The sequence below is a fragment of the Balearica regulorum genome, chromosome 1 (assembly GCF_011004875.1).
Source record: "Balearica regulorum gibbericeps isolate bBalReg1 chromosome 1, bBalReg1.pri, whole genome shotgun sequence".
NCBI lineage: Eukaryota > Metazoa > Chordata > Aves > Gruiformes > Gruidae > Balearica > Balearica regulorum.
Window position 1 is genome coordinate 143,805,903 of NC_046184.1, and position 22,388 is coordinate 143,828,290.

At 40.5% G+C, this 22,388-nt stretch overlaps 1 protein-coding gene and 1 long non-coding RNA gene across 4 annotated transcripts in view; one reads left to right on the forward strand and one right to left on the reverse strand.

Moving 5' to 3' along the window:
- The first annotated feature begins 778 nt into the window (after nt 1-778).
- The window catches only part of PPP2R3B (protein phosphatase 2 regulatory subunit B''beta), a 56,152-nt gene continuing 34,542 nt past the window's right edge, over nt 779-22,388 (forward strand). Inside the window, exons 1-2 of one of the 3 annotated variants that reach the window (XM_075737033.1) lie at nt 779-853; nt 2,560-3,004. In XM_075737033.1, the coding sequence (XP_075593148.1) occupies nt 2,663-3,004 (342 nt within the window). In that variant the 5' untranslated portion in view covers nt 779-853; nt 2,560-2,662. Of the gene's footprint in view, nt 854-1,150; nt 1,300-2,559; nt 3,005-19,703; nt 19,932-22,388 lie in introns of those variants that run through there. The other 2 variants (XM_075737042.1, XM_075737048.1) reach the window with 2 other exon arrangements.
- On the reverse strand, nt 16,513-20,469 carry LOC142598465 (uncharacterized). The gene is made up of 3 exons (XR_012832659.1): nt 20,367-20,469; nt 19,888-20,095; nt 16,513-18,108 (listed from the first exon to the last, which is right to left on the reverse strand). It is a non-coding gene; the product is annotated as an uncharacterized LOC142598465 (long non-coding RNA).

Below are 22,388 nucleotides of genomic sequence, written 5' to 3' on the forward strand. Positions count from 1 at the left end.
AGTAATGGCAACTACAGCAATTACTTGTGCGTAAATATTTTGTGTTCTCCTTCGAGCAGGATTTAACAGCTGGAATAAGCAGAGGTAAGCTCACGCACTCTGTCAGCTCCTCTCAGAAAAAGTCGGCGAGGAGCTCGCTGTGAGCCAGAGGTCAGAACATGAGGTGGTGTCGCAGCAACCCCATGAATTCCGTTCAGGTGACGGCACCGGGGAGGCCCTGGGACCAGGCCGACACGGGCAGGCAGCCCTGCCGCACCTCGGGAACCGCACCCGTCCCAGCGCGGAGAGCAGGGCACCTGAAGGATTACCGATCAGCCCACAGCTTTTGGGGCGGGAGGCCGAACGACCAGCCCGGGCGCTTCAGTGTCCCCGCCCTGCTCCTAACGGCCGGCCGCTGCTGCCGGCCGCTCCGAGGCCGAGGCCGAGCTGGGCCAGGCAGCTCCCCAACGGCAGGGGGAGAGGGGGGCTGTGCCCATCGCCCAGCACCTCGCCGCGACGGGTGCGGACCCTCGGACCCGCGCTCCCCTCTGACGGAAGCGCCACCACGGCCACTCGAGGACAGCGAAACCGCGCTGCCCCCGCAAAGGCCGCTGGGAAGGCAGGAGTCGAGGAAGAAAACCCACCACAGCCCTCCACCGTGACGTCAGGACGCACGCAGAAAACGCCGCGTGCCCCTCCTGAGCCCCTCCTCCTCCCGTTACCATAGTGACCGTCCGCCGCGTCTCCGGCGGGCAGGGAGCGAGGAGCTCTCGCGAGATGTCGGCGGGCGGGGCGGGGCGCACCCGCCGGTGCGGGGCGGGCCGGAAGGAGGCGCGGATTTGAAGGCAGCGGCGGGAGGCGCGGTGTGGCGCAGGTGGGTGGCTGCCTGCCTGCGGCTGTGTGCTCCTGCCGGGCTCGGTCGCGGTGCGCGTCCCGCTCGTGTCTCTTGCATCCCCCCCTTGGGGTCGCTGGCGCGGCGCTAAGCCACGTCGCTTCTGAACTGCTCGGGGGGCGCTTGCCCCTCTGTCCGCGCGCCGTCCGTCCGTCCGTCTCCAGGGGGAGCAGGTGCGTGGCGGTTCTTCTCTCCTTCTCTCCCCTCCCCGCTCCGGGGGCGGTGCCGCCCTCTGCCCGGCCCTGGCGGCGGGGCTGTGCCGGGCCGGCCTTTCCTCAGTGCTGCCAGCTCCGCGGGGACGGCGGCGGCCCCGGTGTGGGGGGTGGTCGCTGTCGCCCTGCGCTGTGGCCGCGCCTGGCTCTGTGCCCGCCGCTTTGCGACGGCCCGCGGGAGGCAGGCCTTTCCCCTCGGGCCCGCCGAGGCAGGCGGTATGGCCGCCCGCCTCTCCCGGCCGGTCTGGGGAGGGGGCCGCTGGTGCTCGGGGGTACCGCTTCGCTTCCAGGCCGGGCTGGTGCTGCCTGCGGCTCGGTGGCACGGCCGCGAACGGGGTACGAGTGTCGGTCTGAGGAGCTAGTGAAGCGGTGTGACACTCAGTTTCAGCAACGGAATAACTTAACCGTGAAGTTATTAAATGAGGACATTTAAAAAGTTTAACTGGTGCAGTACTGTGAGGCTTATAGTTCTGCCATGGGGTGAAGACTGAGGTTTGATTTTAATAGTACATTCTGCTGCTGGGTGTTCATTTCCAAGTTCAAGCGCTCATTTTAAGGCTTCTTTAGCAAAGTGTTTACATATCTGTGGCCTTCTACATATGGATCAAATATTGATAAAGGCTTAAAAAAAACAGGAGGAAGCACAGAGTTTAGTTAAACTGTACCAGATCACCGAGTAATTTGATTGTAGAGATGATGATAGTAACTTGGGTTCTGTTCTCAGTATTTAGCTCTAGTCCTCTGGCTCTCAAAAAAACATATATTCCCCTTGTTTCAGGTGATCAACTGAACCTGAAATCATACTGTCCCAGTTCTCAAGTCACATCAGGTTTTGCATTGCCTTTAAAAAACTGTAAAAGTCAATGTCAAATAGATTAGTTCTTAAAATATCAAATGACGGTGTGGTACCAAGTGGGCAGGCAAATCAAATCCTGAGGAAGGATCTTTGGGAGTTCAGCTGGGCATCACTCATATGGGAATGTATCCTGCACTGCAATATGCAGTGCAAAGAATTTAAATCAGAATCGCAGACTTCAGAATGAAGTTTGAGCCTTTGCTCTTAGCTCATAATTTCTTGACTGAAAGGCTTGCTTCTTAAATCTTAACTGTACTATCACTAAGGCTTTGCATAAACTGTTTAGACTTTTTAGCTCTTAGCAGGTTCAATTATAAGTCTTTCCAAGGCATTTGTCATAATACATGTGTATTTTAATACATGTTCTTGGAGAACACTTGTTAGATAGCTCTTTGAGAAAGTCTGAGTGCAGTTTCTTTCTCTCCAGTCTCCATCATATACATAGTATGATTTTTAAAAGAAACTATCCCCTAGATTTGACTCTGACTGCTTAATGGCTTACACTTACAAAATGATGTTGTAGTCATGTGTTAGTGTGTATCTCACAACACCTGTTGGTATCTTGAGGGAATAAATGTCAAAACTTCATTAAAACTGTAAGATTAAATTTTTCTTAACAGGAACTCTGGAGTCTGTGAAACACTGCAAGTCAAGTGGCATAAGCAGATGATTGTTGAACTTTTAGTTTGAATTTGATCCAACAAAAAGGGATACTGGTAGAAAATGTCACCTGGGAAAGTTCTGCAACCTGTACTGAAAATGAAGGTGGATGAACTCTTTTTGTGCTGGTTGAGTCAGCCTGCAACTCAGTTGATGCTAAAGGACTGCTTGAGAAGAATCAAGAATGAGGAGAAAACAGAGATTGGTAATGGAGATTCAGGAAATAGTAAAAATGAGAGGGTGACTAATAAAAATTCCAATCAATGCATATTAGGAGATACCAGATTGCCTTTGTTATCTTTCAATCCTCCTCAACTTTCTACTATTCTTCCATTGGCAACTCCAGCTGGCCCAAGGAACGCTTCTAATGTTAGAGCAACACGTCGATCCTCAGGAACCAAACTAGTAAGTTTTGTTTCTTACTTATTAGACCTATGTGTTTAAATGGAAGTGAATTTTGTATTTGTGCTATTGGCAAATTATGCAAGTAATTAGTTTCCCCACAGGAGGTGTCGGGAGTGGAGTGAAGCAGCAGCACTGAACATAAAATGTCAATGTTTGTGTGTCATTAGTGTTGTTGGCTAGGTGGCCTAAACTTCCAAAAGACTGTCCTGGCTCCTTGCAGCTCTGTTGGTTTTTATAAGCTATACATGCCTGACACAAAATGAAAACATGAATTGTTTTCTATTTCAAATAACTCTTCTGGCCAGGGCAATATTGCCCTTGCTCTTTAAAACTGCAGAGGGGAAGGCATCTTAAAAATTCTATATCTGGTACAGCTGACTGGATTTGGTATATCTACCCTGCTTTTGAGCTATAATTTCAAACATCATGCGATACTGACCTTTGTTGCAACTACTCTGTGTTTGCATGTTATGTTTGCTTCAGTGGGTGCAGCATACATAAGGAAAAAATCAAATTAAGCGATTCTTGCTTTCTGAAGTATTGCCTCTCCTATGCAGTAAGGTTAGGGTTCTGTATTCTTGCATTTCTTAACAGGCACGAACAAAATAGAAATGGTGGTAAAGCTAGAAATATCCTTATATTAAAAAAAGTAGACTTCAATAATATCCTTGTGTCCACTAAGCAGTGTCCATTGTGGGGGAGAACCTGTATTTAGAGCTGGAGAATGAAAGAGAACTAACTATAAAAGCCAAAACTTAGGCAGATAGGTCAGATAGCCATGACTAACCAGGTGTCATTCATGAAATACATCTCACTTTTTATATAAAAAGAAAAATCTAGCATTCTATTAGATGTAGTAGTTTAGAAAAGCTATTTAGTAAACTAAATAGATCACAGTTGCTGGATACATCTTGTTTTGTGAGAGGTAACCCAAACCAGGTGTTGATGCTTCAGATGCCACGCTTTCAATAACAGGCCCTTCCATTGTTAAATGCAATATAATTGTGGATAAATGTAAGCCCCTGTGTTTGTTTGCAGTGTGGGTTTTTTATAACTGCCTTGACTGCAAATATTCCTTTGTCTGATGATACGAGGCACTATTGTTAGTACAAGACTCAAATTTGGCTCCACTGAATCTGCATATTAACAGACTAATTGCTTTGGTACTGCATGGTACACTCAGTGCTTCCTTTCTAAGGTCTTGATTTATAATAGACAATGCTCTCTGTGCAAGAGTGATGCCCCTGCCCCCAACCAGAGTGGGGTTTTTTTTTAAAACTTGCAGTTCTGTTCAATCTAATTTCTAGCCCTTTTCATAAATTGTAAAAACTAAACTGGTTAGAAAATGATGTGGGGACTGACAAAACTAAGCATTGCATATATGATCTACCTTATATCAAAGGAGTTAAGAGGTATGCTGTTTCTCCTATAGGACTATAAATTCATATAATAATACTGGTAAGTTGTAAGTGGTCATCACTCCCAATCACTCTACATACTTTGATGTCTCACTCAATACACTGGCCAAACCTCCCGGTGTCCCAGGGAAACCTTCTGAGGTTGCTAAGTTAGAGAGGTTAGAGCTGAGGATGTTTAAAAGTTAGTTACTTCTTGTCTGTTATTGGTGTGTAGTCAATGTATATACTTACCTTTTGACCCACAGGAGTAACAACTGACTACTGTTTTGCGCTAAAATATTTAATCTGAAGTGATGCCTTGATTTTGTAAATATTAATTTTCAAATCTAGCTTGGCAACTTGGAGTCCCCACTTAGTTTCAAGACATCATGCTTCCAGTCTAAAGTTTGTCTAGATTGACTTTAAAATAATAGGGACTTGTATTTTATGTGTAATCCCTAGCCAGACGGCAGGGCATGACAATTGATTTACTAATTTTTTTCTTTATGCTCATGCCATTATATTTCCTGTTCTAGTGAAATGTAGAAAGTTACCAGGTGCTCAAGCTATTGTATTGGATAAAAGCAAGCAAAGGGAGAGTTTCCATTAAAAGCCATTGTTACTTGATGTACTTGATCGCTAACTCATGTACTGCAATTTCTCTTTGTGTGTGTTGGTTGATCGCTTTGAGTAGATCTCGTAAAGAACTACTAGAAGAGATTAATGAAGAGTAACATAATCACTTAATTGGGATTGTTTGTATAGTGCTGAGAGAGAACCTAGAGGGTTAGGTTGTTGGGTTTTATTGTTTGGTGGTTGGTTGGGGGGTTTTTTGTTTGTTTGTTTTGTGGTTTTTTTTCCAAGAAGTTGAGCAGGGGGAAGTTTCTAAGCAATAAGAAATTTATTTGTGGCTTTATTCTGCTGAACTGAAGCTTCATCCAAAAGTTTCCTAATCTTTAAGAAGTGTAAATTACATTTGGAGCAGGCATCAGCTCTTAAAATACCACCAAGAGTTGCATAATTGCATGTTCTGCCATGACAGTGTATTTTCTCATGGAAAGCAAAATATACCCCTTTTCCTTCTCATACTTCCATAAACTACCCACTGCAGTGTCAAAAGTAATGCATCTGGTTTTGTGTATTTCATCATGGCTCACAAATTGAGCCACAATGGTTTTATCTAGCTCGTTTGAGTTTGAGGTCCTCGTCTCATTTCTATAAATGGAAGAAAATGTTTGATAGTGTTTTAAAAAAACCTAAGCTTGTACTGTAGGTCAAGTAATACAGATTTAAATTCTAAATAGCAGTCCTGGAAAATGGTAAAAGTTAATGTGCTTAACTCTGTGTGCCTGAGAGTGATATTTGGAAATGGCTTTTACATCCAGCCATAAAGAACTGGAGAATTATTTCTTTTAGGGCTATGTAAGTCCACTTAGGCATCTTACTGAACTCTTTCTTATTGTATATAGGAATTCTTATAATGCAGTGTACAAGCAGTAAACTAATTTTGGCAGGATACATTTTCAGTATTACTGAGCTGAATTACTACATTTGATTATGGGTAAGGTTGCTGTACTCCTTTTCCTGTTCCTTAAAATGTTCCTGCAAACTTTTTGAAGGACACCAAACAATAAAGCTGATAACAGAAAACTATCATCCTCATGTTGTTACTAGGTAGTAAGTATGAATGTGTAGGAAATCACACTTTCATGCTATGGTTACTGTACTTGTTAGAAAAACATGTTTTGCAGAATGGGAAGCATTCTTGGAAGGCCAGTCTTGAAACTAATTAGATATTTAATCTTTAACACCTTAAACAGTAGCATATGAGCAAAACAGTAAGTGTTCTAATGGCAACTGTTAAAACAGCATTGTCCTGGGTTCAGCTGGGATAGAGTTGATTTCCTTCCTAGCAGCTGGTATAATGCTGTGTTTTGGATTTAGGATGAGAGTAATGCTGATAACATATTGAGATTTTAGTTGTTGCCAAGCAGTCAAGGACTTTTCAGCTTCTCATACCAGCCTGCCAAGGAGAAGGTGGGGGGCACCCAAGAAGCTGTGAGGGGACGCAGTCAGGACAGCTGGCCAGAGGGATACTCCATTCCAGATGATGTCATGCTCTTTCTATAACTGGGGGATCTGGCCAGGAGGCGGTGCAGCTCAGGAACTAGCTGAGCATCGGTTCCAGGTAGTGAGCAATTGTGCTGGTGCATCACTTTTGTATATTCTTATCATTATTGTTATTATTATTCTCCTCTTCTTTTTCTGTCCCATTAAACTGTCTTTATCTCAACCCACAAGTTTTACCTTTTCTCTTTTTGATTCTCCCTATCCCATTGGGGAGGCCTGTGTGGTTGTTTTAGCTGCCTGCTGGGTTAAACTTGAAACTAGCATTAAAAGCACTGTAGCTGGCAGCTATTGTATTCAAGGAGATCTCTTCTCTTTTTTCAGAGGTTAGCTTGTAATTGAAGTTTGAGGGTTATATTTTTATCCAAAATTCAGAAGTTGCCATGTGTTTTTGCTGAAACACTAATGTCTTGTTAGAGGAGAATTTGCTGTCTTTCAAGACAGTTGAAGTCTTCCACTGATTAGCGAGTCCAAAGTAATTTCTCAGATAATGAAAGCACTGATGTGGTCTTTATGTTAAAGATGATCAAAAAGCTGAGGTGCTTCAAACAGGAATTTTTTTTTATCTGGACAGGCCACTTAAAGCTAGGTTCTGGAAAAACAGTAATTCAGGCTTAATCCACATGTACATTTTGAAATCTGGACAGAACTCTACCATGACAATTCCTCTTATGGTATGTTTTAGTGTAAGTGAAAACAAAACAGTGTTTGTTTAAGGTATGTTGTGGGTTTTTTTCTTTTAGGGGATGTACTTCCCCTTCACTTGCATGGTGTCTTTCAGAGTGAGGTCAGTGTCTGACTTCATCTGTTGGACAAATACTGTCATTGCAAAGTCCTGGTCATCTTAGTTATATCGTGTGAAGTGCTTGCTAGCACTCTGTATTCTGCAAGTTGGCTTGTGATTTGTATGTAATGTATTAAAATAACAGAAAATTGGAGGCATAGAAAACAATCTTAGTTTTAAGAGAGTTAATTCAAATTTGTCTTGAATATTTTATGAGTGTATTCTTGTACGGAAAGGAAATTCTCAAGTTTTAAAGTTAACAGCTCTAGGAGTAGCTGTCATGGCTTTCTTCTAACCCTTATCACTACTGTACATGGATTTAACAGTGTTTCTGGCACTCTAGATTATCTTAAACATATGGGGTATACACAATTGTACACTGTTCATCACATTGTCAAAAATGCCAGGCCTCAAGGCCTAAAAGATGCCGCAGGCAAGATGTTTAATCCTAACCAGCTGGTGTGCAAGGCATCTGGGGAAACAATTCACAGAATTCCCTATGGGCATTTTGGGGGGTGGTGGTGCAGAGAGAATGTGATATGATCTGAAGTACTTCAAAGTTATTTTCTGTTTCTCTGCAGGGTCAACCTTTGATATAGAGATGCTTCTTGGACTGGTTTCTGTAGATCCTTTGCTTGATAAGCATACTGTTCCTGCCTGTTATCCTGTGATAATTATTAAAGCTCATTGTCTTGTATTTCTGTAATTAGTAATTTTTTTGCTACTTTACTATGTTGCTGCAGTTTCTTCATCACTACCATTCTTGCCAAATATATGTTACCAGTTCTTTGATTCAAATGGAGTGGTACTACTAGAATCCATTTTAGTTTAAAGGGAGACTAGAATGAAACCTTTTAATGTTGACAGAAATTTGAGCATAATAACATTTAACAGTTGCTTTTTGGAACAAGCCAGTTCTTCTGAGGACTTGAGTGAGAGGGTAGCAAGGCTTACACTGCATCCATTAGACCAGTGGTGGACTATCTCCATGTTCTGCAAGTCTTTTTTGGAGGACCACCTTCTACTAGCAAGGAGAGAAACTATGTTCATAAACCATCAGAAAACTAAAAGCAATGACAGTGTTTGAATCCTGTGAGCTTTTCACTTTAGTTATTAAGCTTTGATGTCAGCCTTGATGTTTCAAGTGTCTATTCTTAAATGCATCTGAGTTGCCACCTAGTAAAGTTTAACACTGGAAGCAACATTAACTACTAAGACTGGGTTGCATAAGCTGTATTAGCATTGCACTGCACACCAGGTTATGCTGTGCAGGACTGAGCGTGGTCTAGCACATACGCTCCCAAACCCTGTGTTATGCAAAGCTAGTGTTAATAGTACCATGTCCCATCACTAAGTGGGGAGAATGGTGGACTTGGCTTCCAACTCAAGCCCGTGACTTAAAGGCAGACTGTAAATAACTTGGTATCAAACTGATGTACTTCTATGATGATAAGAGGGTAGTATGACAGATGTCAGCACTAATGTGTTCACAATAAAGGTCCTTCTATGGTGCCAACAAAGGAAGGACAGCCAGAAGTTCATATTAAGGTCTGGAAGAGTGCAGCTGTAGGTGTTCCTAGAAAATCATTAGTTTCAAGTGTGGTGAAATAATAGTAGTCAGCATAAGCAGCACTGCTAGTATGTTGTGATGGTGTTCTTAAGCTTTGCTGTACTGAAAAGCTTGGAATAGAAGAATCTTTGTCCTGACTAGAGAACTAGCTATTCATTTTATGTAAAAAATGAGAAACTGAAAGTTATTCACTGTTGTAGCTTTTTGCTAGTGCTCCTTATTCTAACTGCATCTTGTGCCCTGTGACATAAGTGTTACACTTTTCTTAGCAGTAGTATTAATTCTGTTTACACATTGTGCTTTGTTAGAAATAGTGATCTTCTGTCCTCTTTCAAAGTGGCAGTTGCACTTGAAAGAGAAGATGTTTCTGTCCTACTGGAAACTCATAAATATTTCTTATATGCTGCATCCAGTCTTAAGAGGCTTTGGCATTTCTAGTGCTGAAAAATAATTGAATTCAGAATTATGCATGGCTTTCTTCAAATTTAAAATTCACCTGAATCCTGACACAGGACAAATTCAAATATGTGGATGAAATTTCTTAATCACAGGCACTCTCTCCTGTGTAACTGTCACTTAAAAGCAAACCAACAAAAAAACATAGCTGTATGAGATCATTACTTCCAGTTGCTTCTCTCTGCCCAGTCTTTCAAAACATTTCAGCTTAATTATAGCTTTACATCAGTCATTAAAACAGTTAATTCTTTTAACAGGTGGCTAGTCTGGGGAGAAATTAGATATTGATATAGTGGAGATAGCTCACTCTTTTTTTCTTCAGTGATGCTTGAGAACCCATCTTATATTTTTGAGAACATCTCCATATGCCCTACGCTTAACTGTCAGCAAGAAATAAGCTTGAGGCCAAAGTATGTATGGGCTTCATTACAAAATAATTAATGTAGTTCATCCAGTGAACTAGTTTGTCCACTGATAGACCTAGTCAATGACTGCACAGAATTTGTCAGCAAGCAACGTTATGAGAAAAACCTACAAAATACCAGTGGTAATAGTATATGGCTGAGTCTTGCAAATTTAGAGGTACATACAACTGCCTTGAAAAATCCAGTGAAAGTTAAGTTGCCTAAGTAGTTGCGTTGGTTTGAGAAGATACCAGTTAAGCACTCTTGTTATTTTCTGCGGTCCACAACAAATGGTTACTAAATTTAATGTTCTAACTGTGGCATTAATACATAAATAACTCCTTTGGGTTGGGTTAGTCTGGTGTTCTTGTCTTCAAGTTAACCAGATGGTACTAATGTCTTGGTAGATAAAATTAGATTGTCTTCTGCAAACAACAGATACAATTTAAAATGGATCCATAGAAAGCTAACCAGTGATCGAGAGATGTTTTTAAAAGTGTGTTCTGGTACTTCATGTTAGATGTGCCCCTTTTGTGTAGCAATCGCTATTCTGTTAAAAAAAAAAAAAAAAAGCTGGAAACTATAGAGTCACCCATGCAGCATTCCTTGCCCTCAGTTTACTTGCAGAGATAATGGGCTCTTCGGGCTGTTAGGATGTGTGCTTAAATAACCTTATGCATACTGCTTAGTTTTATTTCATATGGAAATAGCCTTATGTATTTGTTCTATGTAGATCTTACTAGTAACTGCCTGACTTCAGGCAGCAAATGAGATGAGTTGGGAGACTACAAGGAGACTTTCACAACATTTGTATAAACCTCTATGCAAGGAGAATGCAGGGAAAGACCTTATGAGTGGGTGATGAGGGAAACATTGCAAAATATCTGTAAAATGGAGTTGTAAACTTGCCCACTGTGAACAAGGTTTGGTTGGGCCACCTTGACATTATCTTGACAAAACAAGACTTAGAGTTTATGTAATGGCCTGACTTGATCTGGTTTTAGAATTCAACAGAACCAGGAAAACAGCTTCTAAAGGAATAAAACTGTTTAGAAGTTAGATTTGTATTGATGAACAGCTAGTGTTCGAGATCTTGTAAACATTTCTACATATATGATCATCATTGATATATCTTAAGTAATCCTCATCCTTATGGCATACATCATTGACCAAGAAACTGATGGGCTAGATTTTTCTTACTTTCATCTACTAATAATCTTCGTGAATAGTCATCATTTACAGCAAAAACTTTTCAAGTCTTCAAGCAAAAAATAACCAATTTTATTGTATTTCTTGCTGTTAACACACTAAAAAATACCTCCTGAAATTTTGACCACTTGCTTATTTATCAAGTAACAAATTTAAGCTTGGTATTTTAGAAAGAGCTTCTAGACTGTTTGAAAAAAAATTTAAGACTTCCCGTGATAGAGAATGGAGGAAATTGCTAGTCAAGAGTACTGTTGCTGTTCTGGCAATGTATTTATGTGGTTATACCTCTGTGAGTTGTCTTACTTAAGTCTTATTTCTTCATGTGCAATGGTTGCCCCCTTTTGTTATTATACTGGAAGCTAAAGCTCAGTTGGTTACCAGTGATCAGCATCTGTGCTCAGCTGCCTGCCTTTGCTTTGTCCTTTACCACTGCACCCTGCTTGCAAGTTTGGAAGTGCATGGCTTTTCATTTAGCTCTGTAGAAACCAGTGTAGTTTCTGTTGCCTCTCCATTTCCTGTATCAGCAATGATTTTGTACTGATTCATGATCAACACAGTAGTGTTAGTTCAAGAGTAAACGTCTGTAGGGGTTCTACCAGAAATCCCATTGTTGGTTGGTAAATTACAATTTGCAGTCTTACTGACTGACTTGTAGAACAAGGTCTGTTACCTTAAGCTTCCCGATTTGTTGGTTTTGCTTTAAGATCTTCGGAGAGGAAATCTCAAGTGAAAGCATAAGCAAGAAGCTGTCCTGCAGCTGTCACTGACTCAAAATTATTGTCTTGTGATTTCAGGGACTAAATTACATGTCGTGTTAGCCTGTGATGCTGGAATTAAAGTAGTGGTTGTACTTTCATACACCGATCATTCTAGTTTTGGAAATGATGAAATTCCAAGATATAGATGTGTTTTTGAAAGGATTAATTGAAAATTCTGTTCATGTCAAAATGATGAAGTACTGAACAGCTGGTGCAATGTTTAAATAAGTTGCTGGACAGTTATAAAACATTGTCATTCATGTTCTTTATACCAGATTACTCTGTCAACTTTTAAATTAAGGTGACACAAGGTAAATAATACCAATGTAGAAATGACTAAACATCCAAAATGACCTGTGGGACTTTAAAAAGTTGCATAATGCATAGCATTAGACTCTGTTATAAAAGCTGCTGTCTCCTGTAGGAAAATCTCAGTGGCATTCCAAATCAGCCTGAACTGATTCTTCATTTCAACCTGTTCTGCTATTCAGAGGCTTAACTTGGTAAAGCTATAAATGTGTATCTTGTGGACTGTAGCTTCCTCTGTGGATAGTCTCTGTAACATCATGGTTCATTTAAAATGTAAAACCCCAGCATCTTATTAGAGCAACCATGACTTCAATTTGTATAATCTGTACTAGATGTTTTGCTTATGTCTTTCTCTGTTTAATAGCCACCTCAGCAGCAACAATTTGGGTGTACCTGGTTTTCATGATCTGATTAACAGGGTCATCTGAAGATAACGAATAGTAAATCGGCTCTGTCTGCAGAGCACCATTCCTACAACCTGTTTCCATTAAAACTCTGTTTATGCTATATACAAATAAGTAAAATGTAAACTGATAACATTTTCCTAAGATGACAGAGAACATGAGAATTGTTCTGACAGGAATATAAACCATCCATTAACTGTCAGGCTTCAGTTTTATAGTATCTAGTGTTGACGCTTGCTGAAGTTAGTCTGCCAGATGCAGTTAGCAATCTAAAAAGGCCCATGCTATGTCTTTGGAGTCCAGGCAGTGTAATCATAGCAAGGTGACATGTATCTTATCTTGCTTATAATCTGATAACAGCCCATGGCGTGGTGTACATACATGGCATTCTTTTGGTAATGCGCAGAGAATCTGATCAGCCCATCTTTCCTGGGCTACCAACGTGACCATATATCTCGCATCTAACTGGTGTCTTTTTATTCGCCGTCTTGCCTCCTAAAAATTCTGGATTCTCCCAGCAACTGTGGAAAGAACCTCCAGGCATTTCTCTGTCTAATCCAAGAGTATTGGAAAATTTAAGTAATTGTTAGAGAAGGCATGCGCATGCAAGTCTTCCATGTTTTTTTTTAATTGTCTGAGTGTTCTATGGGGGAGGAATTGTGTCTTCCAAGGAAAAAAGTGCATCTAGACTCAGATTCATATGAACTTCTTTCCAATGCCAAAGGATCAATTTCTCCCTGTGAAGGTAGGTTTCTTAACTATACAGTGACAACATCTAGCAGTTTATCAGTGTAGCACATCATACTCAAAACACTATTTAAAAGCAATCCGTTTGGGTAGCTGGTAGCTGGGTATAAGCGTAACAACTTGATTCCTTCTGTGACCTAGACATTGTAGACTTTGTCCCTCTTGGGTTTTGTCAGTGTACTGCTGAAAAGGGGTGACTCCCATCCAAAGGAGATGGATAGTAATAGTTTGTTATTCTGTGCAGCTCAAGTGCATTGTTGTCTTGTTCTCCTCTGGTACAGAGAAGTTAGAAATGGGAAGTTACTAGCAAGAAGCAAGCTACGTAAATGTCTGAAGAACTAAGAATCTAGCTTACATCTGGGTCGATGAAGGGAGAGCAGTGGATGTTGTCTACCCTGACTTCAGCAAAGCTTTTGACGCTGTCTCATAACATCCTCATAAGCAAGCTTAGGAAATGTGGGCTAGATGAGTGGACAGTGAGGTGGGTTGAGAACTGGCTGAATGGCAGAGCCCAGAGGGTTGTGATAAGCAGTGTACAGTCTAGTTGGAGGCCTGTAGCTAGTGGTGTGCCTCAGGGGTCAGTACTGGGTCCAGTCTTACTCAACATAGTCATCAATGACCTGGACAAGGGGACAGAGTGTACCCTCAGCAAATTCGCTGACCTTATAAACTGGGAGGAAGTGGCCGACGCACCAGAAGGCTGCGCTGCCATTCAGCGAGACCTGGACAGGCTAGAGAGTTGGGAGGAAAGGAACCTGATGAAGTTCAACAAGGGCAAGCGTAGGGTCCTGCACCTAGGGAGGAATAACCCCAGGCACCAGTACAGGTTAGGGGTTGACCTGCTGGGAAGCAGCCCTGCGGAGAAGGACCTGGGAGTTCTGGTGGACAAGTTATCCATGAGCCAGCAATGTGCCCTCGTGGCCAAGAAGGCCAATGGTATCCTGGGGTGCATTAAGCAGAGTGTGGCCAGCAGGTCGAGGGAGGTTCTCCTCCCCCTCTACTCTGCCCTGGTGAGGCCACATCTGGAGTTCTGTGTCCAGTTCTGGGCTCCCCAGTTGAAGAAGGACAGGGAACTACTGGAGAGAGTGCAGCGGAGGGCTACAAGGATGATGAGGGGGCTGGAGCATCTCTCGTATGAGGAAAGGCTGAGAGAGCTGGGTCTGTTTAGCCTGGAGAAGACTGAGAGGGGATCTAAGTATCTAAAGGATGGGTGTCAAGAGGAAGGGGCCAGACTCTTTTCAGTGGTGCCCAGTGACAGGACAAGGGGCAATGGGCACAAACTGGAACACAGGAAATTCCACCTGAATATGAGGAAACTTCTTCACTGTGGGGGTGACCAAGCACTGGAACAGGCTGCCCAGAGAGGCTGTGGAGTCTCCTTCTCTGGAGATATTCAAAACCCGCCTGGATGTGATCCTGTGCAACCTGTTCTAGGTGATCCTGCTTGAGCAGGGGGATTGGACTAGATGATCTCCAGAGGTCCCTTCTAACCCCTACCATTCTGTGATTCTATAAAACTGATTATTTGGGATCCCATTAAATCCCTTTTCTTATCCATCAGCATAGGATGGATAGGTTTCAACTCTGTGCATCCTTATCTCATGATGGAGCCAGGGCTTTTGGGAAATGAAAATAAAAATCAATATCTGTGAATTCAGTATTGAAAAATCAGTATCATTGGGTTTCCTCCCCACCCTTGAGTGGGCGACCTTCTCTATAGATGTTAATATTCTTGATTGCTTAGACAGTTATATGGATAAAAAGCAGAATTTTCTTTGCTACTTCCCATTTATTCTTATATTTTCCCATTCTCTAGATGTTTCATGTTTTACAGTACCTGCTCTACTAAAATTCAAGGTCAGTAAATCTTGCTGTGTAGTGTAGTCTCCTGAGAAGGGAATGTTTTGTTTATTGCTCGTAATAAGGTAAAATAACACACTTAGACAACTGAGACTTTAGTCCTTTGTTATAAAGAGGTTTTCCCCTGCAAGGGCCTTTTTGAAGACTTGAGTGGGAGTTTTAGAATTCTTTCCAAAGAGAAGGACTGTTGTTCTTCATTCATTTATTTAGACTGTGTCAACATTGGGTGTTGCTATGTATAGTGTTATGCAGAAAGGTACTGCAGATGCTACCAAGCCTAAGTTGTGTTTTCCCACTTTGTAGGTCACAAAATCTGAGATGAACGTTGCCTTCTAATCTCTCCCCTTGTTTTTCACTCAATACCTTGAGAACTGCTGTTACAACCATGATCTGCAGGCTACCAGTGGTCTGCAGGATTAAAAATCTACAGGCTAGTGTAAAGTCAACAATCATTATGCTTACTGAAGTGTGATGTTGTTTGCAGCTGCTATTATGCAGTAAGTTTTGCATTAATTAGATTTGTTAGAAGTTCAGTTTGAACTGTGGAGCTTTGGCCTGAGTTGGGAACCAAATAATCATCAATCAAATGTCTAATAACTGTACAAATAATGGGACATATCTAGTTCCAGCATCTTCCAGTAGAACAAAGGCCAGGTATGGACTATCTGGTCTAGAAATAACTTTTGAAAATATTAAATAATGGTCATAGTCTAGTCACAATTTTTTGTGAAGACTGAGGAAAAAATGAATCCAGCATTTCAGGGCTTTTTGTCTTGTTTGCTTGTTTTCCTTGTCTAGCAAAGAATTGCTGCTTTCATTTGTCTGTCTTTTAGTTTACTTACATACTTTCTTCTTTGTCTTTCCTGCCTCATCGCAGCTGTGTCTCACTTAGCATCATTAGCTGCATTTTTTTATATCTTTCTGAACTATTTTTTTACTAATCCTGCCTTTTTTCCACTTTAAACATCTGAAATATATCTTTAGTAAATTTAGTGATGCTGTTTCATCTCTTTTTCTATGTTGATAAAGATGCTGCCTTGCCTTAGTTATCTGCTCTTAACTGCTCTGTTCTGTCCCTCACTAATCAGTTACTTTTGGAAAGGGTTACGCTAGTTGCATAACCCTTTAGTTGACTGTTGTGGAGATCTGACAGTTCTCTTTCCACAGTTAACCCAGGAGCCGCTCTAACTTCTGCAGCATCGCAGGCTGAGGGATTCTATTAGGCTGCACACTGTTGCCACTGAGCTTGCTCATTCAGCCTTATTTAAACTGTCTCCAAAGGCCAAACAGGCTTTCTGTCGTCTTTGGTTCACATGGTACTGGGTTGGAGACTGGACCCCAGCAACTAAAGATTTTGTATGGCTGGATACATCTTATTACATATTTAACTTACTTTCTTGGAAGCTTCCTGTAATGCCTGGATGCTTTTTTTCCCCGAAGACTTGAAGTCAGTTCCCCATAATCTCTTAAGACTTGAAATCTGTGGTCAGTATATGCTTCTGACAAGAAATTGCATTTTAGTAGGCAAATGCTTATGGGTGTTTTTGGGGTATTCTTCAGGCTTCTATTTCTTCCACATTACCCAAAATATTAGTGATCCTCACTTTTGTCTCACCTGAATGTTTTTGTGTTAAAGCCACATAAATATTACACTCCTATTGTGTATGTTCTGATCTTTGTTAAAGTGGTAAACTCTTTAGCCACAGTCCCTTGAGTCAGATCCATTCATAGTGTGTATCTTTAGCTTTGGAAGGAAGCTCTGAGCATGCATCTTCCCCTCTGTTTATCTAGCTAATAATAAGCTGCTAGGATACTTAAACAGCTTCGTGGCTGGCATCCAGCACTTCACCCAGGAGAGGATTTTGCCATAGCTTTCACTGGAGAGAATTCAGAGTTAGAATAAATGTAACACTTCACCTGAACACTCCTAGTTCAATCTGGATAGAAGCTGACTTTCCCTTTCTCCTGTGGCTAAATAATGACTGAAAAAGTTAAAACAGATCTTGACCACGTTGCTTTACAAGTGCTTATATCGCCTTAAATGTGGCAATACAAACCCTTTTCTGTTCAGGTGGTGAAAAGGAGGTGTTTAATAGCTGTCAGTGTACTTACCTCTCACAGTGTATTGCAACTAAGTACTCAGTTGCCTGTAGATTCTTCATATATTGCAACCTGTGAACTTTTGACAGCTATATTGCATAGAGGTATGGAAACAACCACCAAGTTTGAAACCAGACTAGTGACAATAGTGCTAAACCAATTTTAGGCTAACAATGGGATTGACTTTACTTCACTGCCTGAGGCAGACATTATATTATGACAACGAAATACAGAATATTCAAAGTACTGAACGTAATATACTGGTTAAGTGGTGACGGACCCTGAGCTCCATTTGAAAATAGGAGGGAAATCTGCAGCTTTTTCCAAAATGGAGTTCAGAACACTGATTTCTTACTGAGGCTGCTTCAGCAGGTTCAGGTGAACTGGAACTCTAGTTGTTTAGGTAAGCTCTCCATGTGGCAGTCAGTAATCTTAATGACATACTACAACCAACTTCAAACAGCACCGTGAATGTAGTAGTGAATGGGAGCGCATCAGCTGGTGAAAAGGGTTGAGAATAGAAAGCAATTTAGGTGAGAAGATACCTTTCCTTACTTTAAGTAAGGCCTATTTTGCCTATGCTGAAATGCAACCTGCCTTGCAATACAACCTTCCTGACCTTCCCCAAACATCTTGGTCTAGAATGGGTATCTGTTGCCAAAGCAGGATTCTTCTCCTACACTTAACACCTCAGTCCTTCGTCTCAAGTTCCAGGCATGCTGCTGTTGTGTGCTGCGTGCCCAGCTCCCTGCTGGTTTCCCTGTGGCTGAAGGGTTATCACAGGTTAGTTGATTTGATCTTCCTAAAAGATGGTGAGTGACAGCCGGTTTTGCTCAATGCAGTTTGATAGTCTGGTCATGCCAACCACAACATGTCTGACTCTTGCCTCGTCAATTCCTTTCTTGTTCTCCCACTTCCGAAAGAAATAAATATCTTCATAACAAGTTGCAATGAAGAAGCAGGTGGGGAAAACTGGATACTAAATGAAAAACAAGAAAACAGACTTCTTATCATTTGCTTTCTAGCAGTTTGTGAGAAACTAAAAAGGATCCAATTAAGACAAATCATGTTTCACTAATACTTTTTCATAGTTTCCTTTTCTAAAACTTATGAGGATATTTACCGTGGGGTTTTGATAATTGTTACATGATAGAAGGGCTATGAATGGATGAATAGGGCTAAAGTTTACCAATAACACAATTTGGGGGTCAAATAATGCAGTTCAGTAAGAGAAACCTTGAACTTAGTGGTGAAAGAGTTGGTTTAGTGTTTCTTGGGCTGTGTACATCTTTGTGTAATCAAGAAAGTGGCCTTATTTAAAGCATAAGCGATGAAAACAGAGTAAGACTGGCCAGATCTTTCCTTTTGTGCTGTTAGTAACTAAACTTGTGCATGACAAGGTACAGATAATAAATGGGCAACATACAAATATCTTAGAGAATTTGGGCGTGCTAAGAGTGTTCACAGCTTGAACTGGAATAGCAAGAGTTGCTATACCCATAGCTATAATGATGATACTTGAAAAAAAACTTCATCAAAATAGCAGCATTTACTAAAGATTTGCTATAGTAAAGGTATACCCATTCACAATGTGAAAACTTCACCACTTATTAATTAATGTACCTAAAACTGTAAAGGAGGAAGGACAGAAGGTAATTTTAATTTCCACAAAAGCTTATTAGTTTTCTGTTTCTGGGAAGCAGATTGCTGTGGACTAAAACATGGCCTCACCCCCCCATAAAATGCATTTGAGAGTCAATAAACTGAAAATAGAGTGGTAGCTGACTCTAACTTAAATGCTACTGAAATGTGATGGGTATGCAATCTAGTACCTGGATGTTAATGTTTATAAAACTTATTTAAGCAAAAAAAAGTATTCCATCAGCTTTTTCAGATTTTGTTACATCATTGATATTTCTAGTGCAACTTTTCTGTAAAACATGAGGTAAAGCAGCATTCCATTGTGGTAACATTTTGCCTCATTTCTGCTACTGTTTTCTGCCTTAGCATTTGAATGATTAGATTCTTGCAATACAGTAATTTAAATCTAGATGAATGTAAAAAAAAAATATTTAATGAAACTCCATGAGCCACTCTGAAAGTCTCTCTGCAGATTTTTCTGTCATTGCCTTCATTTTCCCAGTGTAATCGGGTTCCTGCTAAAGGACTGAAGAGTTTAAAAGAAATTTAATTGCTGTGTAATAAGCCTTATCCTTGGGTGAGGTACTTCATTGAAGCTAGACAGTGAGTGTTTTGTGACAGAAGGAAAAGCTGAGGGGGATGGGAGGAGGAGGAGGAAACTGCAAAATGACCATGGCTGGCCTCTCTGCATTCCTGTAAGGCTTGCTTTTTTTTAAAATTGGAAGCTGCTTTTATAGATGCTCCTCCAAACAGGTTTGTTTTTTTCCATACTGTCCCATTTAGACTTTGGAATGCATGTACGAAAGGGCAGGCCCCCAAAGTGACTTTCCAATCTGTTTTTGTGATTCCAGCCAAGTTCCCTTTAATGTATGGAGCAGGCGAAGTTGAGCTGACTCTCTTATAATATCACAGAACTTGGGTGCAGCTGCTGCTTTAAGTGGCACTGTGTGATAATACAACAGCTCTGCTATTTACTGGGACTCGAGTGCCTGGACTGGCACACAGAGACATTATATGAAATCCGAAAGCATGAGGATAAAGGAGATTTCTTTGCGGCAAGATCCTGATCTAAGGAAGGAGTTGGCATTGCTAGCTCGAGGATGTGATTTTGTTTTACCTTCTAGATTCAAGAAGAGACTGAAAGCTTTTCAGCAGGTCCAGGTTTGTCATCCTCTTCTACAATTAAATTATTGTTGTCAGTTGTACCTTCATAGCCACACAAGTTGCAGGAAATACATGCAAGATCTTCCTCAGCTAGCAGGATTTTGATAGTCTGTTCCTTATATCATGATTTTTCTGTGTTTTAGAAGACTGCAGGTAGTTTTCTGCAAACAAAAAATGAGAGTTTACTGAAGCATGTAGCATAGATAAAGTATGATGCTTGCAGAGGCATATGCAGTGGAAAGTCAGTGTGTTTAATGCTATTAGACTTTTAAAGACTGTTTTCCTTAATCTACATAATCATAATAATCTGCATGCATTTCCCCAGGGGTTTTAATTTGCTGTTTACTGAAATTGGGCATATAAAAGACACTTAACTAGGCTGTAACTTTGCTAACTCAAACATAATATGTTAAAAGGTGCTTTCATACTTACATGATGATCTTGAATTCCTTTAGGTTATGTTTATTTTGGAGTTTGTATTTGGATGAGATCAGTTGCTGCTACGTGGTGCGCACATGTGCCTCTGCTGGTTTGCAGCAGAGAGTTAAATCCACCATTTTAAAGTGATCTCATAATTGAGAATAGAAGCATTTGAAATGTGTAATTAGTAGGAAAACTACTTATAAAGTAAATGTGCAAAGAGATTATCTTTTGGGAGGTAGGAAAAGTGTACAACTTTTATTGGAGAAATTGGAAGTTGATATTTCCTCAAACTCACTTAACTTTAAGGCTTTTGGTGGTATGTGAAAGCATTCACTCTGTCCTTACCTCACCCTCACTTCTAATTCATGTACTAAAGGTATATCAGTGATGGTATGTGTGACTTTTTTTTTACTCTTTGATTAAAAAAAGAAGTTTAGCAGTTGAATGAAAATTACATTATCTTAGCATTTCTGGCTTTTAAAATCATTCTAAATATAGGCTGCTACTTAATTTTGAATTCAGTGCACTAGTGTCCCTTTCAGGTGACCTTCAAGAGAGGGCCATAGAGCCCCATGACCCTAAAAATGTGTTAGCCTTCTGTCTTCTATATTATTATTTCAAATTTGTTTCAGCTGAGCTATACAGGCAATGTTTATTCCTTTGTGCAAAGCAGAATGCAAGTGCTGACCCTGCTATTTTATGCCATTCAGCATAAACTTGTGAATGAAAGGATTTTACGACTTGAATCTTTTGTGCCAAACTGGAGGTAGAGAAGGAAACTTGTTGACTACAGACAGCAGGAAAAGAAAATACTATTTTAATTACCTAAAAGTAGCAGTATCTGTTAATATTTAGGCACCTCAGAGCATGAGGCAAGTTTAGTCTAGTCATGGCATCCCGTTGTAAACAAACACACTCTTACCCTGTGTGGTGCCGCTCCACTTGATCTGTTTTTCATCGAATGGATCACTTGAACTTTTACTGGGCTTTCTTATGTTGAGCTAGAAAACATCTCAGTGTAGTATGGTATGCATATCTGCCAGCAACTAAGTACTTTAAAAAACAGCTTGTCTAATCTGTAGGATTTTTTTCTGTTTTAGCATGCTGCTGGCTATAAAATTAAAATGCAGACAATGAACAAATTTTTCATTTTTGACCAGACTTGCACTTCTTGGATAAATGGCAATTGTAGAATAATGTCTGTTTAAAACACATATTATATTACAGATTAAATTATGTGGGCAAAACAGGCTTAATATGAGTGTGAAACTAAAATCTGATGTCTGTCTTTGCTCAATTTGATATAAAATATTTTATCTGAGGTTCTTTTTTTAAATGGTACTTGATTTGAACTTCATGAGTTTTAGGAGATATTTTTGAAAATACCTTAAAAACAAAGCATGTGTGCTGATAACTGTTAGTATAGAAGATGGACATTCTTTACCTGACACTTCATGTTAATGTTAATTTCAAGTTAGGTGTGTTTCAAAGAATAGCTATTAATCATCTACATAATCATTGAAGAAATTTCATGTTGAAATTAAATTGCTTAGAGTTTTTGTACAATAACTCGAAAAATTTTTCTCATTTCAATTACTAAGCTTCATTGCCATTGGAGTTTACAACCTCCTATACCACTGTAATACTGGCTTTCAGACAGAACAGTTCATGAATATGATGTAAGATTAGAATGCTAAAATCAAGCCGAACTAGAAGCCAGTCTGTTTTTCTTTACTTTTACTACACTCTTCTAATTTTTCATATCCATACAGTTTCTATAACTTGTTAAACAAACGGCAGATTCTCCTTAAGAGGTTTAGTGCTATTAAAGCTAGCCTCTTAAAATAAAAAATGAGTAGTGGTGTAGATGGTGAGGTAACATGTGGCTCAACATCTGCTTGGAGGTGGGTTGGAGTGACTGGGTCTTCCACAGGTTCTGGGAATTCTAAGGCACGGGCTTTTTCCATAGAGCCATGTCAGTGATCTCTGTAGGTAATCCCCTGTGTTTTGGAAGGGGTGGTCATTGGAGTG